At 39.3% G+C, this 26849-nt stretch overlaps 1 protein-coding gene across 2 annotated transcripts in view; it reads right to left on the bottom strand.

The window, feature by feature from the left end:
* The window catches only part of Atp10d (ATPase phospholipid transporting 10D (putative)), a 116763-nt gene that overhangs the window by 25821 nt on the left and 64093 nt on the right, over positions 1-26849 (bottom strand). For both annotated transcript variants that reach the window (XM_004645674.2, XM_023705987.1), the window contains exons 10-16: positions 25332-25570; positions 13281-13469; positions 9237-9846; positions 8539-8645; positions 7751-7877; positions 5712-5896; positions 2938-3247 (exon numbers count right to left, since the gene is read on the bottom strand). In XM_004645674.2, the coding sequence (XP_004645731.1) occupies positions 2938-3247; positions 5712-5896; positions 7751-7877; positions 8539-8645; positions 9237-9846; positions 13281-13469; positions 25332-25570 (1767 nt within the window). The remainder of the gene's footprint in view (positions 1-2937; positions 3248-5711; positions 5897-7750; positions 7878-8538; positions 8646-9236; positions 9847-13280; positions 13470-25331; positions 25571-26849) is intronic.

Raw genomic sequence — 26849 nt, 5'->3', positions numbered from 1 at the left:
TATATATTAGGCTAGATATACTGCTAGCCTCAGCTGTATATCTAACCTCAATGAGAAGAAAGATTTATACTAATAGTGTTTAGACAAGATACCATATCTGCATGTTGTACTATGAAGACAATAATGTGCAATGTATTCATTATTGTAACTATCCTACTTTGTTTTGTCTTGAATTGTTTTGAAACTCTCTTAATTGTATTTCTTTCTCAATAAAAGTAATATAATTTTTTTTTCTTCATTTTCTGTAGGGACTTAAAGTTTACCATATCAATACTTGATGGAAAGTACCTGTTGCATGTCATGTCTAAGATGTCTGATATTCAGACAGATAATATGGTTAAGCTCAAATGCCTATGTTCTAGGGTAATGATAATAAGCTTCTCTTCTGGAGGGTTAACAACTCAAGATTGCAGATGAAAAATTAGAGAAAAAGAAGGGCTGCAAGGACAGACAACATTTTGGCCCTAGCCTTTAAAGGTCAGTGCGAACTCAGGACATAGAATAACCTGTCCTATAACATCAAGTAACTCAGTTGTGTCCCAAATTTTCTGATCAAGGAGATTATGGGACCACAGAGGAAAGTGATGGATGATGTACATTGTGCCTAAGGAGAGTCACATGGAGAGAAAAACATTCTCTGAAGCTTTCTCAGAGAGCAAATTGGTCAAGCAACGGCCATGACTCCTCCACATGGCTGACACTGACAAAAGATCTACACACTGCGGTACAGGGTTTCAGTGTAAATCCTGAGGGGATTTGACTGATGTTGTCAGATACAAAATTACATTTATTATATAGGTCTTGCTTTATATTGGTCTTAACCATCCAGCAGAAAAGTATAAAAATGAAGTATAAAAAGTAAAACCATATTAATATGCTGAGCTGTAAAAGGCTTAAGTCAACAACTTCTGACATTGTCAGTCCTATGGATAACCCACTACTATTCTGGACTACGGGACTATATTGGAATATTTTTTCCGAATTCACGCATCCCTTCTCTGACAAAACTAAACAAGAAAAGGGGATACAAATGAGGGACCATTTTGTATCTGTATATTCAAAATAGGATACATATACAGCTACTTTCTCTTAATTCAGTGAATAGAAAGATTTGTTCTAATAGTATTTGTGGATGGGATATCATGTCTGCATCTTGTACTATAAATAACCACTAAGAATACAACAATATGCAATGTATTAATTATTGAAATTGTCCTACTAATTAGTTTTGAAACTGTCTCATTGCTATCGTTTTTCAATAAAATTATTAAAAATAATTAATACATTGCATATTGTTGCCTTCACAGTAGTTATTCATAGTACAAGATGTAGATGTGATAGCTTGTCTAAACACATTCAGTACAAATTTTTCTTCTCATTGAACTAAGAGAAAGTAGCTGTATATCTATCCTATTTTGTATATACATACATATATATATATATATATATATGCATATATATATATTTTTCCACTACAAAATATCACCAACATACCTCACAGACCTAGAGAAATCATTCCTAAAATTTATTTGGAACCAGAAAACACCTAGAACTGCAAAGGCAATCCTGGGCGACAAAGACAAGGCAGGAGGCATTACAATTCCTGACTTGAAATTATACTACAAAGATACTGTAATAAAGTCAGCATGGTATTAGCAACAAAATAGACCTGAGGATGAATGGAATAGACTAGAAGATGCAGAAGCAACTACAAACACACTCACCCACCTTATCTTCGACAAAGGGGACAAATGTGCTTGCTCAAATCCTTTTTATTCTTGCATAACATCTTGGTATTTATTCCCTGTCACAGATCTTTCTCTCATGTAACGTCATCAGCAAATGGCAGCAGCAACTTCTTCAAACCATAGCCATGTCTAACACCCTCTCTGCTCCCATCTTGGACCAAGTTACCATCATCTCTTGCTTGAATTATTTCAAGACCCTCCAAAATGATCTCTCTAATTATGTCTCTGTGGTCCACAGTACAACAGGTGATGTGATCTCTTTAAATTTAGAGGAGACTGTATCCTAATTCTTAGTGTCTTCCATTAGCTTCTTACTGGTTCAGATAAAAGCCTAAACTTTATAATGGCCCCCAACACCTTATGTGATCTGGCCACCTGCCACTTCTCTACCCTTTACTGAACTGCAGCAACCGCCCCCTTGCTCCATCTCCTTTGGCTGCAGACATGCCAAGCAAGGTCTACCTCATGGCTTTTATGTTGGCTGTCTGTATGACAGGAATGTCCTTCCCTGATCTTACATGGCTATCTTTTACTTCCTTCAAGGCCCTCATACATAACCTTAGATGGGCGATCCCTGAAAACTGTATTTAAAATAACAGCCCCTTCCAAATGCCCTCAGCATTTTGCTTCCTCTTTACTTCTCTTTTTATCTAGCATTTATTAATATCTAACATCTTTCATATTTAGATTTTGTTTATTTTTTAACTGGTATGTTGCCACTTGATGTAAGCTCTTTAACAAAAGGAACTTTGTCCATTTTATGCACCCTTCATATCCATCCCCCAGAAAGCTACCTGACACCAAGGAGAACTCAGGAAGTATTTGCTGAATAGAGAATTAGTCATAGACTTGAATTTCATTTTGTAGAATCCTGGGTTTTTCAGTTCTGTGATACAGTATTTCACTCTACTTAACCCAGCTGATCTGGAAGCCTGACATGTAGCCCAAAAACCCAGGCTGTGTGTTCCACTTCACAGTACTAACTCCTGATTCATTGCAGACAGTCAAATAAGAGATGAAAAGAAAGGCAGAAGTAGAAAAGGGATGTGGGGAGAAAGGAGGGAGGAAAGGGAGAGAAAATGGTGTTACAGGGGGAAGATACAGTTGTAAACAGAAGGACAGACAGAAAGACCTGCTTCTGATATGTGAGAGGGAGAAGCCAGGGCTCAGTCACACTGCACCGACTTACCAATGGCCAGAGTCATCACCTGGAGATGGCTGCGCACCAGCTTTACCACCTCGCTCTTCTGCAGGGGCGTGGCCTGGCAGCAGACCACCGTGTGGCTCCAAGCAGTCAGCTCCAGGAACTGCCTCTGCAGGCTCTCCTGCAGGACAAATTCAAGGGCCTTCCCAGTGATAACAAGTCCAGCCTGTTGCCCAGAGTCTCGAATGACAGCAGGCTGAGCGGAGCCCTTTCTTATCCATGCCTGGTCTGGAGAAGCTGGAACTTGCTTCTGAAGTTCTTTCAAAATTATGCTCATCTGCACCTCGCAGGCATCCTTGTAACGAGAGGCAAAGATGGTTAGCCTTGGGCTTCTAGTGGAGAGCCGGCTGAAATGTTCCCTGTCCTGTGCTAGCAACTGCTGGGTGGGGCCACCTGGGGAGGTTCTAGGGGGCTGCTTCCCAAAGAAGAGACCTCTTCCACAGAGTGCTCCTGTGAATGCAGGATGTGCATGAGGAGTAGGGACACACCTGAGCCCACATCCTACTGCTGAAACTGTGAACACAACGTGGAATGGCTACTAACAGCAGAGAGTATTGGCGACAGTAAACATTCAGTAAAGATTTCTGGAATTGATAATTTTAAAGGTTTCCAGCATAAGATGGATGTTTATAAATAAACTTCATATTATCACTAATTTTACTCTTCACAGAAATTTCTATGCCAGTGTACATAATGTGTATTGCACCTCTCAAAAGCCTGGAAGAATTTCAAGTTCCTGTCATGCGGAAATGATACACATTTGAAAAGATACGTATGCATAACCTGATTTAAACTTTACATAATGTAAACATGTCTAGAAATATTGTGTAGCATGGTAATATTTTTAGATATCAGTTAATATGGAAGTTTAACTTAAAAAACCTATCAACTAAAATGCAAAAAAAAGGAGTAAAAGAAAGACAAAAAGAGCAAACTGGTATGAGCTATTTAAAAAGTTTAACAATAGGCAAGTTATGCCAGTGTGCACCAGCTGACTCACCCTCCTATATTGATTTCCTAGAGATGAACCAGTCTATAGCAGGGACTTCTAATTTTGCTGTTACTGACATTTGGACCAGGTAATCCTTGGTTCTTGGGTACTGTCCTGTGTAATAAGTACATGCATCTTTAGGTCCTACTCCCTAGACTCCCTAGATACTAGTTGTGATGATCAAAATGTCCCCAGATGTTGTCAAGATTGGCCCTGTGTGGGGACAAAATGATCCTTAGATGAGGAGGGTGGCTTTAGGGCTAGGTCAGGTCATGCCCTGCTCTTCATGACAGAGCTCCCAGTGTCTTGTCACAAGTACAATTAACATTTCCCTGCCAGTGTCCCCAGGAATACGATACTGTGCCTATCTCAGGAATCATCTGCAAGAGTGCTTACAATGTCAAGAGAGATTTTCTCTTAGGGAAACTCATTATTTTATCTTCTTCTCTGTAGCTTTCTATATTGTTTGAACATTTCATCATAATCATGTGTTACCGTAATAATCAAGACAAAATTAAAACTTCATGTTAAAAAAACTCTCTAAGCCAAAATTAAACACCAATAACTGATTACTGTTCCTTTATTTCATGTTCACTGAACCCCTCAGCAATTTATATTTTCTTACTGTTAATACCCACAGCAATCCCAGACACTGGCATCGCTCCCACATCTCAGGTAAGGAAGAGGAGGGAGGAGGAGGCCATGCACCACGGTCACATGGCTGGTCAGAGGCAGGCCAAGCACTCGGACCCTGATTTTGCACCTACTTGGGCAACATCTTTTTTGAGTAAAATGACTGGAATTTTCTGGGACTTAGCCCCTGCAAGTCCTGGGGGCTGGCTCGTGGTGGTGGGTGCCTAGGCCACAGCCAGCTATGGAGGAGAACCTACTGTGTGTTAGGAAGACTCTCCTTCTTCCAGATGTGTGACGTGCCTTAGTGTTACTGGAGGCCTGATCATAAATGTACCACTAGCCCAAGGTGGCAGCCTGAGACACGGGCTGAAGATGTCAACCCAAAGGGCCACTTCAGAAGCTTTTAGAGGTGACAAGCTGCTGTGATGCAATGATGCCACTGGCTAAGTCTCACTGTGGATGAGGGAGGAGGAAAGCTTCCTAAGCACAATAAATAATATGCACAAATCATGGAGGGTCTCACTGTACAAGGAATCTTCTGGAAAACCATGAAATACCCATTGAAGTCCTTGGAACTTTGGTGCTAGAATTTAGGGGGAGGGAAATATAGGGAAGATAAACTGGGTCTAAACCTCTAAACTTTCTTATTTAAAAACTTTTTTTCTTTTCTGCACTCACAAGCACTGCTTAAGATTTACCACTAGAGGGCAAAATCATGCTGAGAGCTTTTTTATAAGTAACAAACAGTAATTTACCTGATTCCAATAGAAATTATCACTCATCCTCAACTTGAAAGGGAGGTAGATTCCTGTCTCAAGACTTGATATATTTTGTAATTTTGGGTTGTCTTGTCAAATCTTGGATAATCCAGTGTGGATGGGAAAACAAATTTTAAAAAGAAGGAATCTTTCTTCTAATGATTTTATTTAGCAATGATTCCTCCGACTCAATATGATTTCCCACCAAGGCCTTAGAAAAACCGTAGCATCCTCTCAAATCTGAGCTAGGTCTCTGGAGAGAATAAATATCAAGAAACTAAAGGTTAGCAGCTTTGCTTTCTCCTTCTATAAATTAAATTCCAAATGTGTCATTCACTTTGAAAAACAAACAATTGGCTCGGTCCCATTGTACGTACTTTACTTTGGGAATTAAGGATAAAGAGCTTGTTGTCTGCCTCCAGCAGCTTGCATGCATAGGCTATGTTGATAGCTGTCTCCTGTTTATCTCCTGTCAGCATCCAGATCTTGATTCCAGCTTTGCGAAGAGCTTCTATCGACTCAGGGACTCCCTCCTGCAGCCGGTCTTCAATGCCAGTGGCACCTAAAGGAATAACCCGGTTGCAACAAGACTCCCATAAAACCAAAGTGAGCTGAAGCTCATCTGCTCTATAACTGGTTCCCCGCCTTGGCCAGTTTGATCCTGAGCTATACACACTATGCTAGTAGACTGCAGAAATCCAAACAAGGCATAGAGACCCAGACGAAAGTCATACACAAAGTAGTGTTTTGGGAGGGAAGTACCAGGGATCGATGTATCTAGCAATCTTACTTGTTCTTCTGTCTAGCTTTCACATCTATAAATTGAAGCATCTGACTCAATTATTTGTGTAAGCTTATCCTATGAATTTTGTAATTCTGTGATACTTCCAAGTATAAGGAAAGGCTTTTAAAGCATGCTGTCACAAATGAGATATAATGCCTACCTGCAATGCTTCTTCACAGTACAAGTCCATCTCAGAAATAAGTGGTGCCATGTGTACTTCGGAATTAAAAATGTCTTAATATTTTGAAAAGATAATATGGGACCTGTATGTTATTTCATAATACCTGTTAATTAAACACACTAATATATGTATGTGAACACTAGCGAAGTTTTGTGCTAGTTAGGATAACATATTATAAATAGTGCTACATTAAGTCAGGACTGATTTTTGTTGCCAACTGAGTTCTGGCATTAAACTCATGATACATTTTTGCTTCAGGAACTGCTGATGAGGAAATGTGACCCTCAGGAGGAGGTGTCATTATTCTATTTGATGCATATTAAGTGATATTACGGTTTTGCTCCTAAATAAAGGAATGAAGCCTAGAAGCTGGTCTCTTGGTATATTGGTACATTTATTAGGATCTTTGTATCCATATTTAGTTTTTTTTAAAAATGTATCTGATACAGGCTCTCACTATACAGCTTGGACTCACAGTGGTCCTCCTGTTTTCAGCCTCCCCAGTGCTGAGATTATAGGCATGCACCACCACGCCTGCACTCAGTTGCCAGCTCAGCATGCCTGGGGACAGCGCTGGTGCAGCATGGGGTGCCAGGTATTGAACCCCAGCCCCTGTGCTTGCCCAAGGAGGCACTTAGTCCACTGAGCTATTTCGCCAGCCCTTCTGTATCCATTTTTAAAGTTGTGGTTCTCAAAGTTGACTGCTCTCAGAATTACTTAGGAAGCTCTCAACAATTCTGATGCCCAGGGCATACAAGAAACGACATGAATCAGAATCCCTGGGGATGGGATACAGGCATTGATACTGTTTAACATCAGAAGTTGTGTGCTTTTAACAAATTGTGTTTGAGATTGTTATTGTTTAGCACTCTTTAGATGACTCCTGATGAAGTTCATAAGTGGTGTCAGCTTGAACCTGGCTTGAAATCAGAAAGTTAGAGAAGAGAAAGAAATTTTCATAGACCAGTTAAAGGTGCAGAGCATGGACCCTTGATCCAGGCAGCCCCGAGTGTCATGTTTTGTTAGTTACTATTAATCACTAGTAGGTGAATTAAGGAAGTCACTGAACTCTGGGCCCTGTTTCTTCTAAATAAGATGGAAATTTGTTATGAGAATTTTAAAAGACAATGCATAGTAAGTACATTGTATGCTTCCTAGAAAGAAACTTTAACTTTGTTCTCTTATGCCAGGCTGTGTACTCTGTGTTAGGTGCTGATGTTTTATATGAGTTTCTTAAGAATGACCGTCCCAATCCCACCACAAGTGAAATCTAGTTCACTACAGAGGAAAACAAAATAGAATGGATTGGAAGCTGGGTATAGATTGCATTAGGATAGCAGACCCACGTATATTTATTAGCTCAAACTTGGGAGGGGGAGGCACTCGTGAATGCCACAGACATCAGTGTTTTCAAAATTCTGCCTTCAGGCGATGCAGCATACACCACCTACCAAGTAATGTTAGCTTGTTCTCCAGTCTCATAGCAGATTCAACGAGTAATTCTTCCCTGTTGTCAATACTGGTTTCAGCCAAAAAGTGATCCCTCAGCCACTCTGCATATTCAGTGTCACTCATGACCTACGATAGGAAGAAGAAAGAACTAGAAGACAAGCCATCTACTTGCTTTGGTTTCCCCAGAATAGCCCCTAGGAGTAGGATTTGAATGGGAAATGAGTTTCTGGTAAAGACATCTCTCAAATAATTTCTTGGAGCTCTTCTTTCTCATTAAGATTTAATTCAGGAAGAGTACATTATTTCCCAATATTCTTCTTAATAGATAATAATTAGTAGTGACATAAAAATCTAATAGATTTACCTAGATTCAGATACTCATGGGCACTAACAAAATTATCTAGAACCTATGCAAGTTAAATTAAGGCTGGTCTCTGACCTCAATCTTTCCAGAGCACATTTAGTGCTGTAAGAGAGTGGGGATAATAGTTACAAAATCACAAAGGAAAGAAAGCAGGCTCCCCGTATTGTGACTCAGGATGAAGCTATTTATATTCGAAAGCTTTTGCAGATATAGTGAAGAATGTGAGAACTCGGAGAACACTGGCAGGACACTGGAAATACAATTCAACCAACCAATATATGGAATGGAGAGGCCGCAGAAGAGACTCAGCAGTTTAAAGACTTTCCCCAGTACTTAGGTTGGGGTTTGGTACATAGTAGTTTCCATTAAATGGCTAAACAAGGAAAGGAACAAAACAAGGTAAGGTGTACCAAGCAGCCTCACCTTCTTAGCTATACATAAAGTACGCAATCCTCGCTTGGCATAGTCATCCAAGTGTTTCTGGGTTTTCTCTCTTATTATCATTTGCTGTTTCTCCAGATTTGCTCCATCTGAAATAATGAGCAAGATACTATTTTTCCTACCAGTTTCCCCAATTACAGTCAGATTTTTAAAAAGCAATGACAGTCTAATACATAATAAACGAAAGCCATTCCAGCTTTGAGTCCCAAATGTGTATCTATAAAAGGAAACACTCAGACTACATTTCCCCCTTAAATTTTTTCTCCTGGGCAAAGTACCAAACTCGTGATCCACACACTGCCCCTACTCCATCAGCTGAACAGTAACAGGCCTGTGATGACGATGGCCGGCTCCCACTGAGCACTTTCCATTTGTTAAACACTTGGCCAAAAGTGGCCCACAAAGCTAGTGCATACCGAGCATCATCAGCCTCTCAGGACAAGGCGGTCCTGGAGGAAGAGGTTCCTGTTCTAATGAAGACTTAGGCAGAGAGCAGGCAAGGAACTAGCAAGACACAGCTCATGATGCAGGCCACGCTGGACTCAGTCTGCCTTCCCGCCAAGTCCCGGGCACCTCCGCTCTACTTTATCAGGTATACATAACTTGCACATACTTGCTTCTTTGTGCTTATCCAAGCACTGCAAGCAGCTTTTCAATCTCTGAGCTCTATTTGAACCCACCTGGGGAAGCCACTGAGAGCAACTCCATGATTACAGAATCGGCACCCTTGGTGTACACCACGACTTCATTGGAAAGGGGGTGCCGGACAACAACAGACATTCTTTTTCTTACTGAGTCGAAGGGCAGGATGTGTAAGAGCTGAAATGTTAATGGTCCCAAGGCAGCAAGGTCCACCACAACCTGCTCTGGCGTCCGAGACTGTAAAGTGCATCGGTAAGCCCTGGCGGCATACACCAAGGCTGCTTCATCTGGGCTCTCGGCCTCGTAACACAGGCTGGAGGCCAGGCACGCTCTGGGGAGGGAGTCCACCTTGCCATCTGGGAGGCCTGCACTGCTGCCGGGTTTCTCAGTCTCTGTACAGCCAGCGGTGTCACTACAGCCCTGTAGGCTCTCATGCATCCCTGAGGCCGCCTCCTCCACAGGTGAAGTGAGCTTCATCCGACTGAAAAGAGGGAGTCTGCTCACAAAGGTGCCGGGGATCCCCGATGGCAAGTCCTTCCCACTGGCAAGGGACGGTGAACTTGACCTTCGGGCAGACAGTCTTTGGAAGAGGTTTTTAATCTCCTCCAAGGACTTAATGGGTGTTCCACTCAGTGAAGAAAGCCTGATCTAGAAAAGATAATTTAGAAAAGATTCAACAGTAAAGCTCAAGCCAACTTATAACAACTTTGAAGTCCAACTGGAAAAAGCTAAGACAGGTTACCACTCCCTTAAACAGTTAGCAGCCTACTCTTTTCTTACGACTGCTACAGAAAATATGAATAGAAATAAAAGCCTCTATGGGAAAGAATGTGCTGAAAGTAATGATATTATAAATTCCTACAGTCATTTGGGAAGGATTTTGATAACTGATAGCAAAAAATGTAACATGCTAGCACAAGCACACTCATAACAATCTTTCCTATAGAAATACTTCAAGATAGGGCTGGAGAGATAGCTCAGGGGTCTAAGTGCCTGCCTAGCAAGTGCAAAGACCCAGGTTTGACTGCCAGTACTACATGCCAGAACTGGGCATGGTGGTGCATGCCTGTACTCCCAGGGCTGGGGAGGCTGAGACAGGAGGATCACTACCAGGCTGAACTGCATAATGAGACCCTGTATCAAATAAATAAATTTAAAAACAAATTTAAGAAATAATTCAAGATAAAATCCATGATGTTGTGTGTCTCCTTGTAATAACAATTTAAAAATGATAAGCAAATCATGTATTCAACAAAAAGTAAGAAGAGCGCAATATATACGTTATTTATGTAAAGACCAAGGATTGATACTAGAAAAGCTAAGTGAACAGTATGAAAAATACAAAACCAAATAAACAATATCCATAGTAAAAACACTGGAAGAAAAAAACCCAAAAGCTTAACAAAATAAAGTTTTTTCTTTTACTTTCCAGATTCTACAAAAGATATTTTTACTTAAAAGAAAAAGGCCAGTAAGGAAAGGAAGCTTAAGGACGAATAGCTATTAGTATCATCAGTATCATAACATGCTTTAGGCTTTCTATTTTGTAGACCCTTTTCTTATTTGTACCCTGGTTTTAGGGATGTGTGTGTGCATGTGTGTGCACACATGCACGCTCGCGGGTGCCAAAGGAGCAAAACCACAGTCTCTGCACTTAGCTGCCGCCCTAGTCCCTTGCCCTTTCTTTTTAAAGACCATGTCTTGCCTAGATCTATTTTCTTTATCACTGATTAAACCTGGAATTTAATACTAATCATGGACAATCAATTATTTGGATTATAAACTTTTCTCATTCAGAAGTGTCTGGGGAATTAAAAAGTTTTCCCTTAAAAATTACTACCTTTATGATAGTTTGAGGGTCTCATGGGTCAATTTTTTTTTTTTTTTTTTTTTTTTTTGTGGAACCAGGGATTGAACTCAGGCCCTTGCGCTTGCGAGGTAAGCGCTTATTCCACTGAGCCATCTCCCCGGCCCTCGTGGGTCAATTTTTGAAATCACTGGCAACTCAGAGTAAGAAGAATAAAGCCTAATCACAGAGAAGACTTTTATATTGCATATGAATTCTGATCAGCCCCTCTAAACAGCCCTTCTGCCATCATCTTGAAATACCAGAGCTGGTGAGATAGCTTGGTGGTCGGGGAGCCTGCCTGCAAGCGCAAGGACCCAGGTTTGATCCCCAGTATCAGACACCATGCCATCCTAGAACCCCAGGAGCACTCTGCCTCCCCCAACATGGGTGTTGGGGTGCACGCCTATAATCCCAGCACTGGGGACACTGAGACAGGAGGATCACTACGCGTCATAGCTATGTAGCAAGACCATGCAGCAAATAAATAAAGATTTTTTTTTAATTTCAAATTTTTTATAAAAAGAAAAAGAAAAGAAATACCATGAAGTCTTTGTTCCCATGTGCCATAGAGATTTTCTGATAGTGGAATATCACATTATTTGAGAATGAGGGAAACAATATTTCTTACACAGATGCCAACTTGGAAACAGATACATAAGAGAAAAAAATGTTACGGGAAACAAAAACGTCTAGTGACTTATCTTCTAACTATATAATCATTTTTCAAAAAACAACTTTCAAGGCAAAGCCTTATAAAAATACAGTTGCAGATCAAATGTATCATAATTGGAAGGAAATTACTTCTAGGTTAAAGTTGATCATCTCTGAAGTTGCCAAAAGAAAATGATGTGATGGAAAATTAAATTTTAATTGAGTTGTGAAGCAAACTGAATTTTAAGTAGCTGTGTGGAAAGAGTTATATACAAGAAAGCTAGCAAAGCCAAGTGGTGAATCACCGGCAGCTAAACCAAGTCATTTTGTTAATGAGAAATGAATTCTCCATGAATTCTAAGACAATAACAGAATTTCAAATCCCAGGTTTTTGCTGTATATGGTTTCAGGGTAAATCCTGAGGGGATCTGACTGACCTTGTCAGACACAAAAGTTACATTTTTTGTTATACAGTCCTTGCTTTATCTTGGTCTTAACCATCCAGCAGAAAAGTATAACCATGAGGTACAAAAAGTAAAGTCATATTAATATTTTGAGATGTAAAAGGCTCTAGTCAACAACTTCTGACATTGCCAGTTCTGCTGATAACCCACTACTATTATGGACTATTTGACTATATTGTGTTGTTTTACTGAATTCATGCACCTACAATATTTGAATGGCAATGGAACACTCATCTGTGACAAAACTAAACAAAAAAGGGAGATATAAATGAAAGACCATTTTGTAGTGAAAAAAATATGTATGCATATATAAAAATAGTTAGGATAGATACATAGCTACTTTCTCTTAGTTCAATAAGAAGAAAGATTTGTACTAATAGTGTTTAGACAACATATCATGTCTGCATCTTGTACTCTGAATAACTACTATGAAGACAGCAATACAAAACGTATTAATTATTGTAACAGTCCTACTAACCTGTTTTGGAACTATCTCTTTGCTATTTCTCATTAAAATTAATAAAAAATAAAACACAAAAACCCAAATCCCAGGTTTTATAACATCTGAAGAATTTTTGTATATTATAATGAATTTCAGATTGACTGAATTAAAACAAATCTAACTGGCACATGAAAATGTATTTTATCATCAAACATGACAGTGAACCAAATGTATTTTATATTTTGTTTGATGTTGTATGTAAAATGCTGGTGGTCTTAGAAATTTCCATTTGGTAAGGAACAAGAAACAAAATGAATGTTCTAATTCGCAACTCATGTTGTAACTTTAAGCCATATTCCCTAGGTTCAAATCTCACCTCCTCCCAAAACTAGTATTGTGACCCTAGGTAAATTAAAATCATCTGTAATATGGGGAAGAGTAGAGAAAGAATAGGCAGCTCTCAGAGGCTTTGGGAGAATTAACCAAATTTATATCAGTAAATTATTTAGAACATGTAAGTGCAGGGCAAATAATAGGTTCTGATATATGTTAAACACATGCTGTTGTCAGGTGCCACTACTATCTGTCACTGTAACATAACAAGACCAGAGTATATACAGGGCCACCCATGGTTCTTTTCTGCGCTGCTGATCCTTGTTTGCATGAGAGACTTTACCTTTTGTCTTGGTTGGTTAGGAGCAGAGACTACTACTGTGTTGCAAATTGCCAGAGCAATGAAGAAGTCCATGATGCACAAAGTCTCCAGTGGTGGCTCCTGGATGGCCCCATCTAGTGGGGTAAAGAGATGAGGTGTAATCTGAGCAAATTTGTCCAAAAGCCTGGTGTCTGGTACCACATCAGTTTCCTAAAAATTCAGTGAAAGTGTTGTTAGCATCATAAGAAGCAATTTTTATAACAAAATTCTAAGTGAAGCAACTAAAATAAGCTTACAGCATATAGTATAATAAGTGAAGTGACAGCAGGAAAATGCAAGAGATAAAAATAAATGGAAAATCCAGATTATACATTGTAAGTGGAGGTTTCCTTGACTCTTAAACTGAACAGGAGATAACTTACAACAAAATGTATTTTAACACATATTTCTCATTTAAAAATATAGAGTGCTAGACATACGTTTTGTTATGCTTAGAATTCTACCTTGGTCATAGTTCATTCAGAAATAATAGATTCTTTATAAGTAAGGTTTGTACTTATATCACATTACTTCTAAATAGACTGCTATTGTGAAAATCAACTTGCTAAAATAGAAATAATAAGTAGGTTAACATATTTAACTGCATTTTCCAGCAATATCTTGTAAGACATTAACAAATATTTTAATTAAGTTTATTAGTATAATTTATGTATATGTAATGGTCACTTTCATCATAGTGATTACCAGCTTTCCAAGAGTTTTCTGATCATAATTCTGTTGTCTTCTTAAAGATGCCTAGGAATGATTTGCTCTAAAAAGTTATGTTCTTTGAAAAAGAAGCATGCTTTTTATTTAATGCAGTGCTTCTTATACTTATGCAGGAATGCTAGATTTAACAAAAGTGTTGCAGAAGAAATCTGATTAGAATTCTGTTACATAAAATCAGCTGCTTTACAAATGTTTAAGTCGAGTCAACGGAGGGACTATTTGTCATACTCCAGGCTCTACAAAAGCACTGATCTATTCTGGATGAGTTGGGATGCTGGATAATAAATCACACTGACTGCAGGAAGCCAGGACAAGCGATTTAGAGCAAGAGTAAAATACAGAGAGGTGTGACCTTGGACTTAGAAGTCCCTGGCTTACATTTGCACCTGGAGTTCAGGGGCAGCGGAAGTGTGATAAGGAAAGTGCTTGAGCTAGTGTTTACGTGGGTTAGGCTTCAAGTCTGAGCACCTTAGTTCAGGTCTTATATCCTCATGGGTAGCCCCAGGCAGCTTCCTTAACCTTCTGAGCATCATTTCCCTTCTCTGTATAATGGTAAAAATAACACGCACTCCCTCAGGTGGCCATCCAAGATAAATGAGATAATGGCTGAGATGACATAGGTGCAGCAGAACCCAAGTAATCTAGTCCTCCTTTTCTTTCTTTTCTTCTTAAAGGACATGTACGCATTTTACACAGGCTATCCGCTCACATAGAATTAAAGGTGCATGTATCACCAGCTGTCATACTGCATTCTTAAGACTCCTCTTCAAATACTTCCAGCAGAAGACTCTATTGCAGAAAACCTATTCCCATGATCATGAGAGTAATGAGAATAAACACAACACTCAAGGCTAGCCAAGCTGTGTGCGTGCATGCGTGCATGCATGCGTGTTTTATTCTGATCAGCAAAACTGTGTGGATAAGAACTGTCCAAATCAAGTGAGAAAAACCGACAAACTCAGGACTATGAAGACCCAGAAAGCCATATAATTAAAGAACCCAGAAAAAGATTTAAGGAACAGTTCATATCAAAATAAAGCCATAGATAGGGAGAGTTCCCTACTTCAGTTGTTTTTCTACACAGTGTTCTCTGTGACTAAGACAGGCTGAATTGAACAGGCAGCAGTCATCACATGTAAGATTTTATCAATATGACGATCTCCACAGATATCCTCTTATTACCCACATCTGCATGGAGAACTGTATAATAAAATCAACAGTTGCTTCTTTTCCTGTGATCCACAGCCTCTGCCATCACAGAAGGCCCATTCAGTTGAGAACCAGACCCGCAACATCTCTTATTTACTTCTTACCCCAGAGAGCTTGGACATTCCTTTAAAGTGAGGACCTTAGCTTACAGATCTTTGGATTCCTAACTCAGGACCTGCCATAAGGATAAACAATTGAAGGCTATTATTGCACATATTTGTTGGTCTTCTATTCAATAAGGAAAAGGGTAGAGAAACAGACTAAGGGCATGTTACTCTATACAAGGCTTAAAATAGCCATCTTATTAAAATTCTAAGAAGATGTAAATTCCCAACTTAATCATAGAATAGTGAGTACAATGTGGGTAGTTTCTCAAAATGCAAATAAAACCTTATTTGGGAGACATGTCTTTTTCTTAATCTATGATGACACATGACCATTTCAGATATGAGACTTACCCTCCTATTAAACTTTCCTCCTAGGTTATAGCTTTCACCTTTAGTTTTTTCTTTCCTTTTTTCTTTCTTCTATTTAAATCCAAATTAAAGAGGTAAAACTGGCCAGTACTTCCTTTGCTTGCTACATTATTTGTGAAGCTTTTGGATGGCTTTAAGATAACTTAAAAGAATTTTTTAACTGAAGGTAACAGGAACTCATTCTATTTATACAAATCTCAAAATACCTACAGTTTAACAATGGCCAGACACTAGAGAAGGAAGACAGAGCTGAACAGGCAGCTCTACTACTGTCCTCTACCTCTACATTTTACTTTTAGGCATCTTAGTGTGCTTCACTTGGGCTTTAGAATGATATACAAAATCTCTACAGTTGTTTGTAGTGTGGGTCCAAGATCAAAGGGCCATCTCAATCTTTAGTTTCCATGAAGGACATAATAAACTTGTCAAGACTAAGAATGTGAGATTAACATGTTTCGAGGAAGACCATGACCTTTTAATTCTATATAAAAGAATGTCATTTTGCAAAATCTGATACAAACTAGAACAACTACTCCAAGACAGTGATACCATCAGAATGACACACACAACTGTGGAATACAGGGGAACTAAACAGCAATGGGTAGAGTGGGAAGGCTGAGCCTATTTAGTGGCTTAATTCCACAGCCTTCAGAGTACTTCGAGAAGGTGCCAGGCACTGCTAAAAGACACCTGCATCCTTACCCTCGTGGAGCCAGCAGCCCTGCCAGATGCAGAAATGAGGCCATCACAGCACAGACCAAGGGGCAGAGGAAAGGAGTGCACAGAGCTTGGAGGCCGAGGAAAGAGAATCTGAGAACATTCCAAAGAAGCTGATACCCGAGGCAGTTCCTAAAGAAACCAATGGCCCCTCAGTTTTGTGTAACCTATGGAGAACCTATTTTACACAAGGAAAATGTGATAAACAACGGTGCTTTAAGAAGTGCATGTTGGCGCCAGGAAGAGCACGAGGCTTGATCAGGAAGTGCTGAGGAGGGCACGGCACAGGCTTGCAGCCAGGCAGCACAGGATTATGCCCACCAAACAGAACTCAACTGTGGTTGTTTTCAGGTGGCTGGAATATGTAAATGTTCAGTAGAAAGATATGCACAAAAACAACCTAGAAGAAGCATATATCCATACATAGTATATTTCTAATATGTAGGTAAGGTGAATGTACAGAGGGCTATATTTATTTCTTTTTCCTTTTCGAAAGTTGGAGAAAATGAAGTCTAGATGTCTGAAACAGCTTGACCCATGGTGCAGATGCAATGTAATGGATGTCACCCACTAGTGCAGTGACAGTGAGCCTTTTAGAGCTTTCAGTGTTGTAGAGCCCAATGCCACATGCATGCCATTGGCTTGCCATCACTGTCCTTGTGGTACAGAAATGAGGTGGACTAAGATAGTCATACTGGTTGCTGTGAAAACACAATTTTTGGCAAGTTTTCAAAGAGCTTGTAGGTTTCCTTCTGGCTGTCTCAGGTCCTGTGAGATCCCTGGGGTGACTCATATCACATATCTACTGTACAATGAAAATCAGACAATAACCAATACGGCAATAGGAGGGTTCCCAGAAGCCGAGTTATTGTTATGTAACACACATATTGTGGAATTGTTGCTTGAATCATAGCTGGAGAATCTCCATGTTTGTAAGTACAAGCATGAATATAACAAAGAAAGGCACAGAATGAAGTGGAAATTTCACAGGAAGTAATTTTAACTGCTGTAAAATTTTTGATTTCCCCTGCACCCGCTGGACCTCTCTGGAACAAGCCCAGGCACGCCGCATGAGTGAGACCCTCTGCCACGCTCTTGGGACCCCTTCATCCACCCAGTGCCCCCTCAAGCCCTCTGAGTGAGCAAGAAATTCTGCCATGCTCTCAGGAACCCCCGACCCAGCCCAAACCCAAGCCTGGCGAGTCTGTGGGAGAGCTTCCTCCCCTGCATCCACTGGACCTTTCCGGATCAAGCCCAGGCACACAGCATCAGTGAGACCCTCTGCCATGCTCTTGGGACCCCTCCATCATTCCGGAGTCCCGCCAAGGCCGCTGAGTGAGTGAGAACTTCTGCCACACTCTCGGAACCCCTCCCAGACCTAGACAAATCCCAGGCCCCGCAAGTATGTGGGAGAGCTTCTGTGCTCCCCTGCATCCCCTGGACCACTCCAGACCCAGACCAGGACTGTCACATGGGCCTGGGGTGAAAGTGCAGCTGAAGTCCCCGCAGAGAGACTAGGGTCCAGAACCACTCAACTAATCCAGGAGCAGAACAACTTCCCAGAGGAGTACAACAGGTTTACTTCCAAGGGCTGCAGCAGGAAGGAGCTGAGCACAACAGCTAGAACCAAGCCAGGCACAACTGGATGAACTCAAATTTCTTAGATCTGCACCCAAATTTCAGTAGGTGCTAAGGTTGTAACTGCACCAAAGCTCTATACCAAAGGTCAGAGGATAGTATACAAAATGACAAAGAGAAGGAGCAAAATGCAATCTCAGGCCCCAAACCCAACCAAAACAAGTGCAGAGGACGCTAGCACAGAAGAAATTGGGAATCACACAACTGAAATGTCTGAATCAATAGCATCTGACGTACAGAAACAACTGCAGAAAGGTATGGAGGAACTCAGATCAGAAAAAACCTCTGAAATGAATAAAGAAATCTCTGAATAGCGTTGGAAGTAAAGAATCAAATGCAGAAACATAAAGAAGAAATCAGATCAGAAATAAATCTCTGTAGTAAAATAATTAATAACTGCTTCTCAAGAAAACACTGATAAAGAAATAGAAGAGATTAGAAAAATAACGGATACCTTGAATGAGCAATACAGGAAAGAAACAGATCGCATGAAGCAGAGTCAAAGAGATATAGAGGAACTTAAAATCTCAATCACAAGCTTGCAAAACTGTTTGAGTGAAGGTGAAGATAGAGTTTCAGATCTTGAAGACACTGTCACAGCTAGTGAAAAGGTAAGAAAAGATCTCTTAAAAACAACTAGGACACAGGAAAAAAAATTCATCACCCGGAAGATGATGCAAAAATGAACAATGTGAGACTAATAGGCATCAATAAGAAAGGAGACAATACAAATGATATAAAAAGAATATGGGCAGAAGTAGTAGCAGAAAAATTCACAAATATGAGGAAACAATCTGATATTCAGGCAACTGAAGCATACAGATGTTCAAATAACTTCAAGCCAAATAAAAACACATCGAGACATATAATAGTCAAGATCCCAGAAGTCCAGCACAAGAATAAAATATGGAAAGCTGCTAGAGAAAAGAAGCAGATCACATTCAAAGGAAAACTCATCAGAATTACAGCTGACTTCTCTTCAAAAACCATGAAGGTAAGAAGCGCATGGAGCAGAGCACTTCAAGTCCTCTATGAAAACAAATTCCAGTGTAGACTATTATTCCCTGCAAAACTCACTTTCAAGTTTGATGGAGAAGATAAAATACTTCCATGACAAAGAACAACTAAAGAACTTCATGATGACAAAACCACACCTACACAAACCATTAAAGATTTCTAGAGAGGGACAAAAATGATCAGAACTCCATGAACAGAAGGAACCCACTAAGTATGGCAAACAATTAAATAGAGGAGAAAAAGGACTAAACAACAGCAGGTAAATAACATGTCAATTGTAAGTTAATATATCTCAATTAAATCATCAATGCAAATTGACTCAATTCGCCAATTAAAAGAAATAGACTGGCACAGTGGATTAGGAAACAAAACCCAACAATATGCTGTACACAAGAAACACACTTAACTCAAAAAGAAATTTATAGACTGAAAGTCAAAGGATGGAAAACAATACTACATGTCCCAGCATCTCTGAAAAAGAGCAGGCGTAGCAATCCTATTCTCAGACAGTCTCAACTTCAAACCAAGAATGATTAAATGAAATAAAGAAAGTCACTATTTACTGGTTAGGGGAAAAATTCAAAAGTAAGTGGTAACACACAGAAATATGTATGCAGCAAACACGGGAGCACCCAACTACATAAGAAAAATCTTAATGGATATTAAAAATGTAACATCCAATGCCACAATCTTAATGGAAGACCTTGACACCTCTTAATCCAAAAAGGTAGGTCAAGCACACAAAAAGTTAGAAATAAGTAGCAGAACTGAAACAGAGCTTGGAACAAACAGACCTGATGGACATACACAGAGTGTTCCATCCAACCACAGCTGAATGCACATTTTTTTCATCTGCAAACGGAGGAGCAAACCAAAGCCAGAGACCACAGATGGAAAGAAATCATAAAGAATAAAGCAGAAATTAATTTAATTGAGAGGAAGAAAACAGTTGAAAGAATCAACAAATGAAAAATCTGGTTCTTAAAGATTAAGCAAAATTGATTAGCCTCATCAAAAAGAGGAAGGAAAATATTCAAATACAAGCAATAAGGAAAGAAAAGGGTGTAATTACCACAGACTGAGTGGAAATTCAGATTGTCAATAGCTACTGTGAGAATACTTACTCTCACACAATAGAAGACACAGAAGAAATGGACAGATTCCTAGAAAGGTACAAATTACCAAAACCGAATCATAAATATATAACAACTCGCAATACCCCAATAACAGCCAATGAAATACGAAATGTAATAAAAATCCCACCGAAAAAGAGAAGTCCAGGTCCTGAAGGATTCACAGTTGAATTCTACAATAAATTTATGGATGATACAATATCTATACTCCTCAAACTCTTCCATGAAATTGAAAAGGAAGCAATCCTCCCAAAATCATTTCTGGAAGCAAACATTATACTAATACCATAACCAGGGAAAGACACAACTAAAAAAGAGATCTACAGGTCAATCTCCCTCATGAACATAGATGCAAACTTCCTCAATAAAATCCTAGCAAACACAATACATCAAATCATCAAGAAGATTATGCACCATGATAAGGTAGGATTCATCCCAGGGATGAAAGAATGCTTCAATATATGCAAATCTATAAATATAATACACTATATCTGTAGAGTAAATCTAAAAATCACATGATCATCTCAATTGATGTAGAAAAGGCTTTTGACAAAATCCAACACTCATTCATGTTCAAAGTCCTACAGAAAATTGGAATAGATGGCTTCTACTTCAATCTGATAAAAGCCATCTCTGACGACCCAACAGCTAACATAATTCTAAGTCTATATATTTTTTTTTTCACAGAACCAGGGATTGACTCAGGCCCTTGAGCTTGCCAGGGAAGCACGTATCCTCTGAGTCATCTCTCCAGCAACTAACATAATTCTAAATGGGGAAAAACTGAAATCTCTCATATCTCATACAAGACAAGGATGTCCTCTTTCGCCACTCCTATTCAATGCAGTTCTGGAATCATTAGGTAGATCCAGTAGATAAGAGAGAAATAAAAGGAATAAGAATAGGTAAAGAAGAAGTTAAATTATCATTATTTGCAAAAGACATGATAATTTATTTGGAAGACCCAAAAAACTCCACCAAGAAGCTACTAGAATTGATATACAAATTTAGTAGCATAGCAGTATACACAGTTAACACCCAAAAGTCAATAGCATTCATCTACACAGATAACAAACACACTGAGAGGGACATTAGAGAAACAATAACTTTTACAATAGCACCAAGGAAAATGAAATACCTTAGAATTCATCTAACTAAAGAACCTCAAGATCTTTTCAAGGGAAATTACAGTACTCTGAAAAAAGAGATCATAGAGGATTTCAGAAAATGGAAAGATATTCCCTGCTCATGGACAGGAGGAACCAACATTGTGAAGATGGCCATACTCTCAAAATTGCTGTACAAAGTTAATGCAATCTCTATCAAACTACCACCCACCTACAACATAGACCTAGAGAAATCATTCCTAAAATTTATTTGGAACCAGAAAACACGTAGAACAGCAAAGACAATCCTGGGCAGCAAAGACAAGGCAGGAGGCATCACAATTCCTGACTTGAAATTATACTGCAAAGCTACAGTAATAAAATCAGCATGGTATTGGCAACAAAATACACCTAAGAATAAATGGAATAGATTAGAAGATGCAGAAGCCTCTATGAACACACTCAGTCACCTTATCTTTGACAAAGGGGACAAACATGCTTACTTGAAGAAAGACAGCCTCTTCAATAAATAGTGCTGGAAAAACTGGCTCTCTACATGCCAAAATCTGAAATTTGACCCAGGTCTATCACCATGCACTAAGCTAAAGTCAAAATAGATTAAAGACCTAAACATTAAAACACAAACACTAAATCTCCTGGAAGAGAAAGTAGGAGGAACTCCTGAAGACATAGGGGTAGGCAAAGATTTCATGAACAAAAATCAAATTGCATGGGTATTACTGGAAAGAATTAACAACTAGGTCCTCCTCTTATTGAGAAGTTTTTGCACATCAAAAGAAATTACCAAAAAAGTGAAAAAACAACCCATAAATTTTGAAAAAATCTTGACTAATAAGCACTCAGACAAAGGTCTGCTCTCTAGAATTTATAAAGAACTAAAAAACATTAGGGTCCCAAAATTTAAAGACCCAATCCAGAAATGGGCATCCGAGATGAACACACACTACTCAGAGGACAAAATTAAAGTAACGAATAAATATATGAAAAAATGCTCCACATCACTAGCCATCCGTGAAATGCAAATTAAAATAACACATAGATAACACCTTACCCCAGAAAGAATGGCTGTCATAAAGAAATCACACAACAACAAATGTTGGAGAGGCTGTGGGGAAAAAGGAACTCTTCTCTCTGCTGCTGGGAATGTAGACTGGTGCAACCAATATGGAAATCTATGTGGAGACTCCTTAAAAAAACTAAGACTGGAAATCCTGTTCAAACCAGCTATCCCCCTACTAGGAATTTTCCTGGAGGAACTGAAAACATTATATCATAGTGATATATGCATACCTATGTTTATAGCAGTGCAATTTGTGATAGCAAATCTTGGAAACAACCAAGGTACCTGTCACCTGAGGAATGGATGTAAAAGATGTGATATTTTTATGCAATGAAGTATTACTCAGCTATAAAGAGTGATAAACTTGAAGCCTTTATATTTAATTGGATGACGCTTGAAGATATACTCATAAGTGAAATAAACCAGACCCACATGTGTAAATAATGTATAATCTCTCTAGTATAAGAACTCCAAAGAAGAAATAAAATAGAAAGGAATAACACAATTAAAAGGAAATCAAGAAGTTGAGGATTAGACAATGAAGAGAGGGCAAGGAGAAAAGCTAAGAAACATGGCAGGGGCAAAGCCATACATTTATATGCACATGATGGGTTATGGAATGATCCTGAGAATCTGCAGCATGTTTTTGAAACTAGCTGTTAATTGGTAGGATTCTCACCCTGACTAACTATATATGCTGATATCTGTGAACTAATCAACTGCACTGAAGATAGCAATGTATAATGGTAGGGTCATGCTCGGAATGCCTGTCATTCTGGTCTTCTAAATATGTACTGTTTGTCATGACATAAAAATTACTGCCATACTGTCTCTCAAGTAAATGTTTAAGAAAAAGGTGGGGGGGATAATAAATGAAAACAAGAAACAAGAAAAAAATTATCATAGGACTGTCCTGGTACAATGCTGTATATAGTTAGATTTCTAAATTTCTGTGTAAAAATATGTTACTGTTTATCCCTATTTTTAAAAATATTTTTGTTTGTTTAACTTTTTTTCTTCATATTCTGTAGGGACTTTAAGTTTAACATATAAACACCTGATGGAAAAACACCTGTTCCATGTTGTGCCTAAGATGTTTGTATTCAGACATTCAGGTTAACCTCAACTGTCTATGTTGTAGGTAATATCAATAAGCTTCTCTTATGGATGGTTAACAACCTAATTTCACAGACCAAAAATTAGAGAAAAGAAGGGCTGTAAGGACAGCCAACATTTTGGCCCCGGCCTTTCAAGTTCAGTGAAGACTCAGGACATAGGTGAACCTGTACTGTAATATCAAGTAACTCACTTGTGTCCCAAATTTTCTGATCAAGGAGATCATGGGGCTACAGAGGAATGTGATCATTGATGTAGACTGTGCCTAAGGAGAATCATATAGAGAGAAAACATTCTCTCAGGCTTTCACCGAGAGCAAATTGGTCAAGCAATGGCCGTAACGCATCCACATGGCTGACACTGACAAAGGATCTACAAACTGCGGTACAGGGTTTCAGGATAAATCCTGAGGGGATTTGACTGACCTTATCAGATGCAGAAGTTACACTACTTGTTATATAGGTCTGGCTTTATCTTGGTCTTAACAATCCCGCAGAAAAGTATAAAAATGGACTATAAAAAGTAAAGCCACATCAATATACTGAGTTGTAAAAGGCTCAAGTTAACAACTTTTTTTTTCTTTTCGTTTTTGGTGGAACCAGGGATTGAACTCAGGCCCTTGTACTCGCCAGGCAAGCGTTTATTGCACTGAGCCATCTCCCCAGGCAAGTCAACAACTTTTGTCATTGCCAGTCTTACAGAAAACTCACTACTATTATGGACTACTGGACTACATAGGAATATTTTGCTGAATGCAGGCATCTACAATATTTAAATGACAATGGAATAGCCTTCTCTGACAAAACTAAACAAAAAAGGGGGATATAAATGAACCACCATTCTGTTATCTGCATGTTCAAAATATTTAGGATAGACACAGAGCTGCATTCTTTTGGATCACTGAATAGAGAGATTTGTTCTATTAGTGTTTGTGGACTGGATAGCATGTCTGCATGTTGTGCAATGAATAACCACTAAGACAACAATATGCAATGTATTAATTATTGAAACTGTGCTAATAATCAGTTTTGAACTGTCTCATTGCTATTTATTTCTCAATAAAATTATTAATTTTTTTTTATTTCCAATTCTTTTACATGGATGTCTTTCTATTTTCCATGTTCCACGCTGTCTTTGTATGCAGTAAGTAGGGTTTTGCAAAACCACATTTTGAGGGCCGGGGTGATGGCTCAGTAGAATAAGCACTTCCCTGGAAAGCGTAAGGGCCTGAGTTCAATCCCTGGTTCCAAAACAAAACAAAACAAAACAAAACAAAACAAAACAAAACAAAACAAAACAAAACAAAACAAAACACATTTTGTTGAGCTCTGAAATGAAATATTTAATAAGTGCTACTTGGGGACTAAAAATGGGGAAGGTCACAGGTGTAGTGGCAAGATGATTACACAGTGATAAAGACCTCTGAAGGTCTGTGAGTTTACCTATCAATTGCACACACCTTCCTGGCTACGAGATAGTATCCTGGCTATGAGGCAAGCTTTGTTGCTTCTGAACAGGAGCTACGATCATTAAAACAAGGGAGCCTTTTTCAAGCTCAGACATGATGAGCCCTCAGTAGAAATATAATTTTCAGAAATGATCTATGACTTTTCAGCATTGAACTATTTCCAAAAATAGAAAGTTGTGACAATGTCTGTTTGCAGGTATTATATGGCACAACATGCACCACATCTTGTTTTTTTGTCTCAGTCTATATTCCAACAGACAAGAAAACAGAATTTGGCCCCACCTGAGGCTGTTCTTTCCTCATTCTTGTGGCTGTGCAAGAGCCTAATCCCACAAACACTTACAATGGGGCTGCTGAAAGCAGCCTGTCTGGAACGAAGCACTTCAGTGGCTCCTTCTCCATCGCCTATGGCAGACGTGCTCCCAGAGAGATGATCTGGGGGCTTGCTTCCCAGAGGCCTGCTTTGGACCATCCTGCAGCAGGGAGCTCTTGGTTTTGCCATGTTGCTGAGGGAGCTGCTGAGAGTGTCTGTACAATCCTCATCTTCAGAGACAGCTTCCTGATATGACTCCAGTCTCTTGGCTGAGGAATAAAAACCACACTGGGTCACATCTGAGAACTTACAAGATGAACATGTCAGGTGGCTTCTTCTACAGCTATGGTACATCCTTCCCCACCCTCAGACCTGGGCTTCCAATCCCCCATGCACATCCAGCTTGTGCCTTAAGTAGGAACAATAAAATAGGAACTTTCTGCTTTCTCTTTCATCAAATCTAATGACTTCTCTGCATCTGAATCTACACTCTGTCTTTCCCTCTGCTACTACAGAAAAAGACTCTGTATTTGTTTCTAGTGTTAAACCTTCCACTTGTGATCTGAATCCCACTTTCTGGAGTCCTCAAGAACTACGTCTTTGCAACTCTTCCTCTGAGATGCACACCAGACCTTCCTCAACCAGTTTGAAAACTTATGACTCCATCACGCCACTGACATTACTCTTGCAGTACTCACCCATGAGTTCCATACTGCCAAAGCCAGGGAGCATACAGATCTGTTCTGATTTCATTTGAGCCCTTAGTATTATCCAGCAGAGTTTACCATCCTTTCATTTTTTAAGTGTACCTTTTGCATTATTTGGCACCACAGTCCTCCTGCTACTCAATGGTAGTTGCTGCTTAATTGGTCCTATGCCCTTCTAAGCTGTGCAGAGCCTCTCTTCTGCAACCACACACTTTTCCTTGGTAGTCTCATTTGTCCTGTCTTTGAAATAGAGGCTCTGTGCAAGTGACCCTCAACTCTTGACTTCTCACAGGGATCCAGACTTGTGTGTTCAACTCTCCCATGAAGCCACCACTTGGAAGTCTGCAAGGTCTTTCCAGCAGGTAATCAATATGGCTCACTCCTGCCCTTACCTCCTTCAAGCCTCTTATGCACTCTTGTCAGTGAAGGCTTCCCAGATCAGACCACCCCAGTGCTTACCAGCATCTTCACAGGAGAGATAGATGAGAGGTAGATACTACAGAATCATCCAACAGAATATAAACTTCAAAAGGGCAGATTTTTTTATTAATAAGATATTCTTAGAGTCCAAAGTAGTAGCTGCTACTACTTAAAACATATTTGCACAATAGACAATAGTTAACTTAAATTTAAGAGAACAGTTTTGAGGTTTGAACAGCATTCTTTCCCTCTTCCTTCCAAGTTTGTCCCTGAGTCCTAATGCTCTACCGTTTCTAAGGATGGCTGTGTGTTAATGGTGGATTTCAGCACAATCTCCCCAACTTTTACCTTTTACACAGGGAAATCTTTAAGGAAACCAATCTCCCCTGTCTGGTTTTAATGCACTGTGTTTTGTAGAATA

Source organism: Octodon degus, unplaced genomic scaffold (assembly GCF_000260255.1).
Source record: "Octodon degus isolate 3935 unplaced genomic scaffold, OctDeg1.0 scaffold00235, whole genome shotgun sequence".
Lineage (NCBI taxonomy): Eukaryota > Metazoa > Chordata > Mammalia > Rodentia > Octodontidae > Octodon > Octodon degus.
The sequence above is the reverse complement of the archived record's forward strand: the minus strand, read 5'-3'. Positions and strand labels throughout refer to the sequence as shown.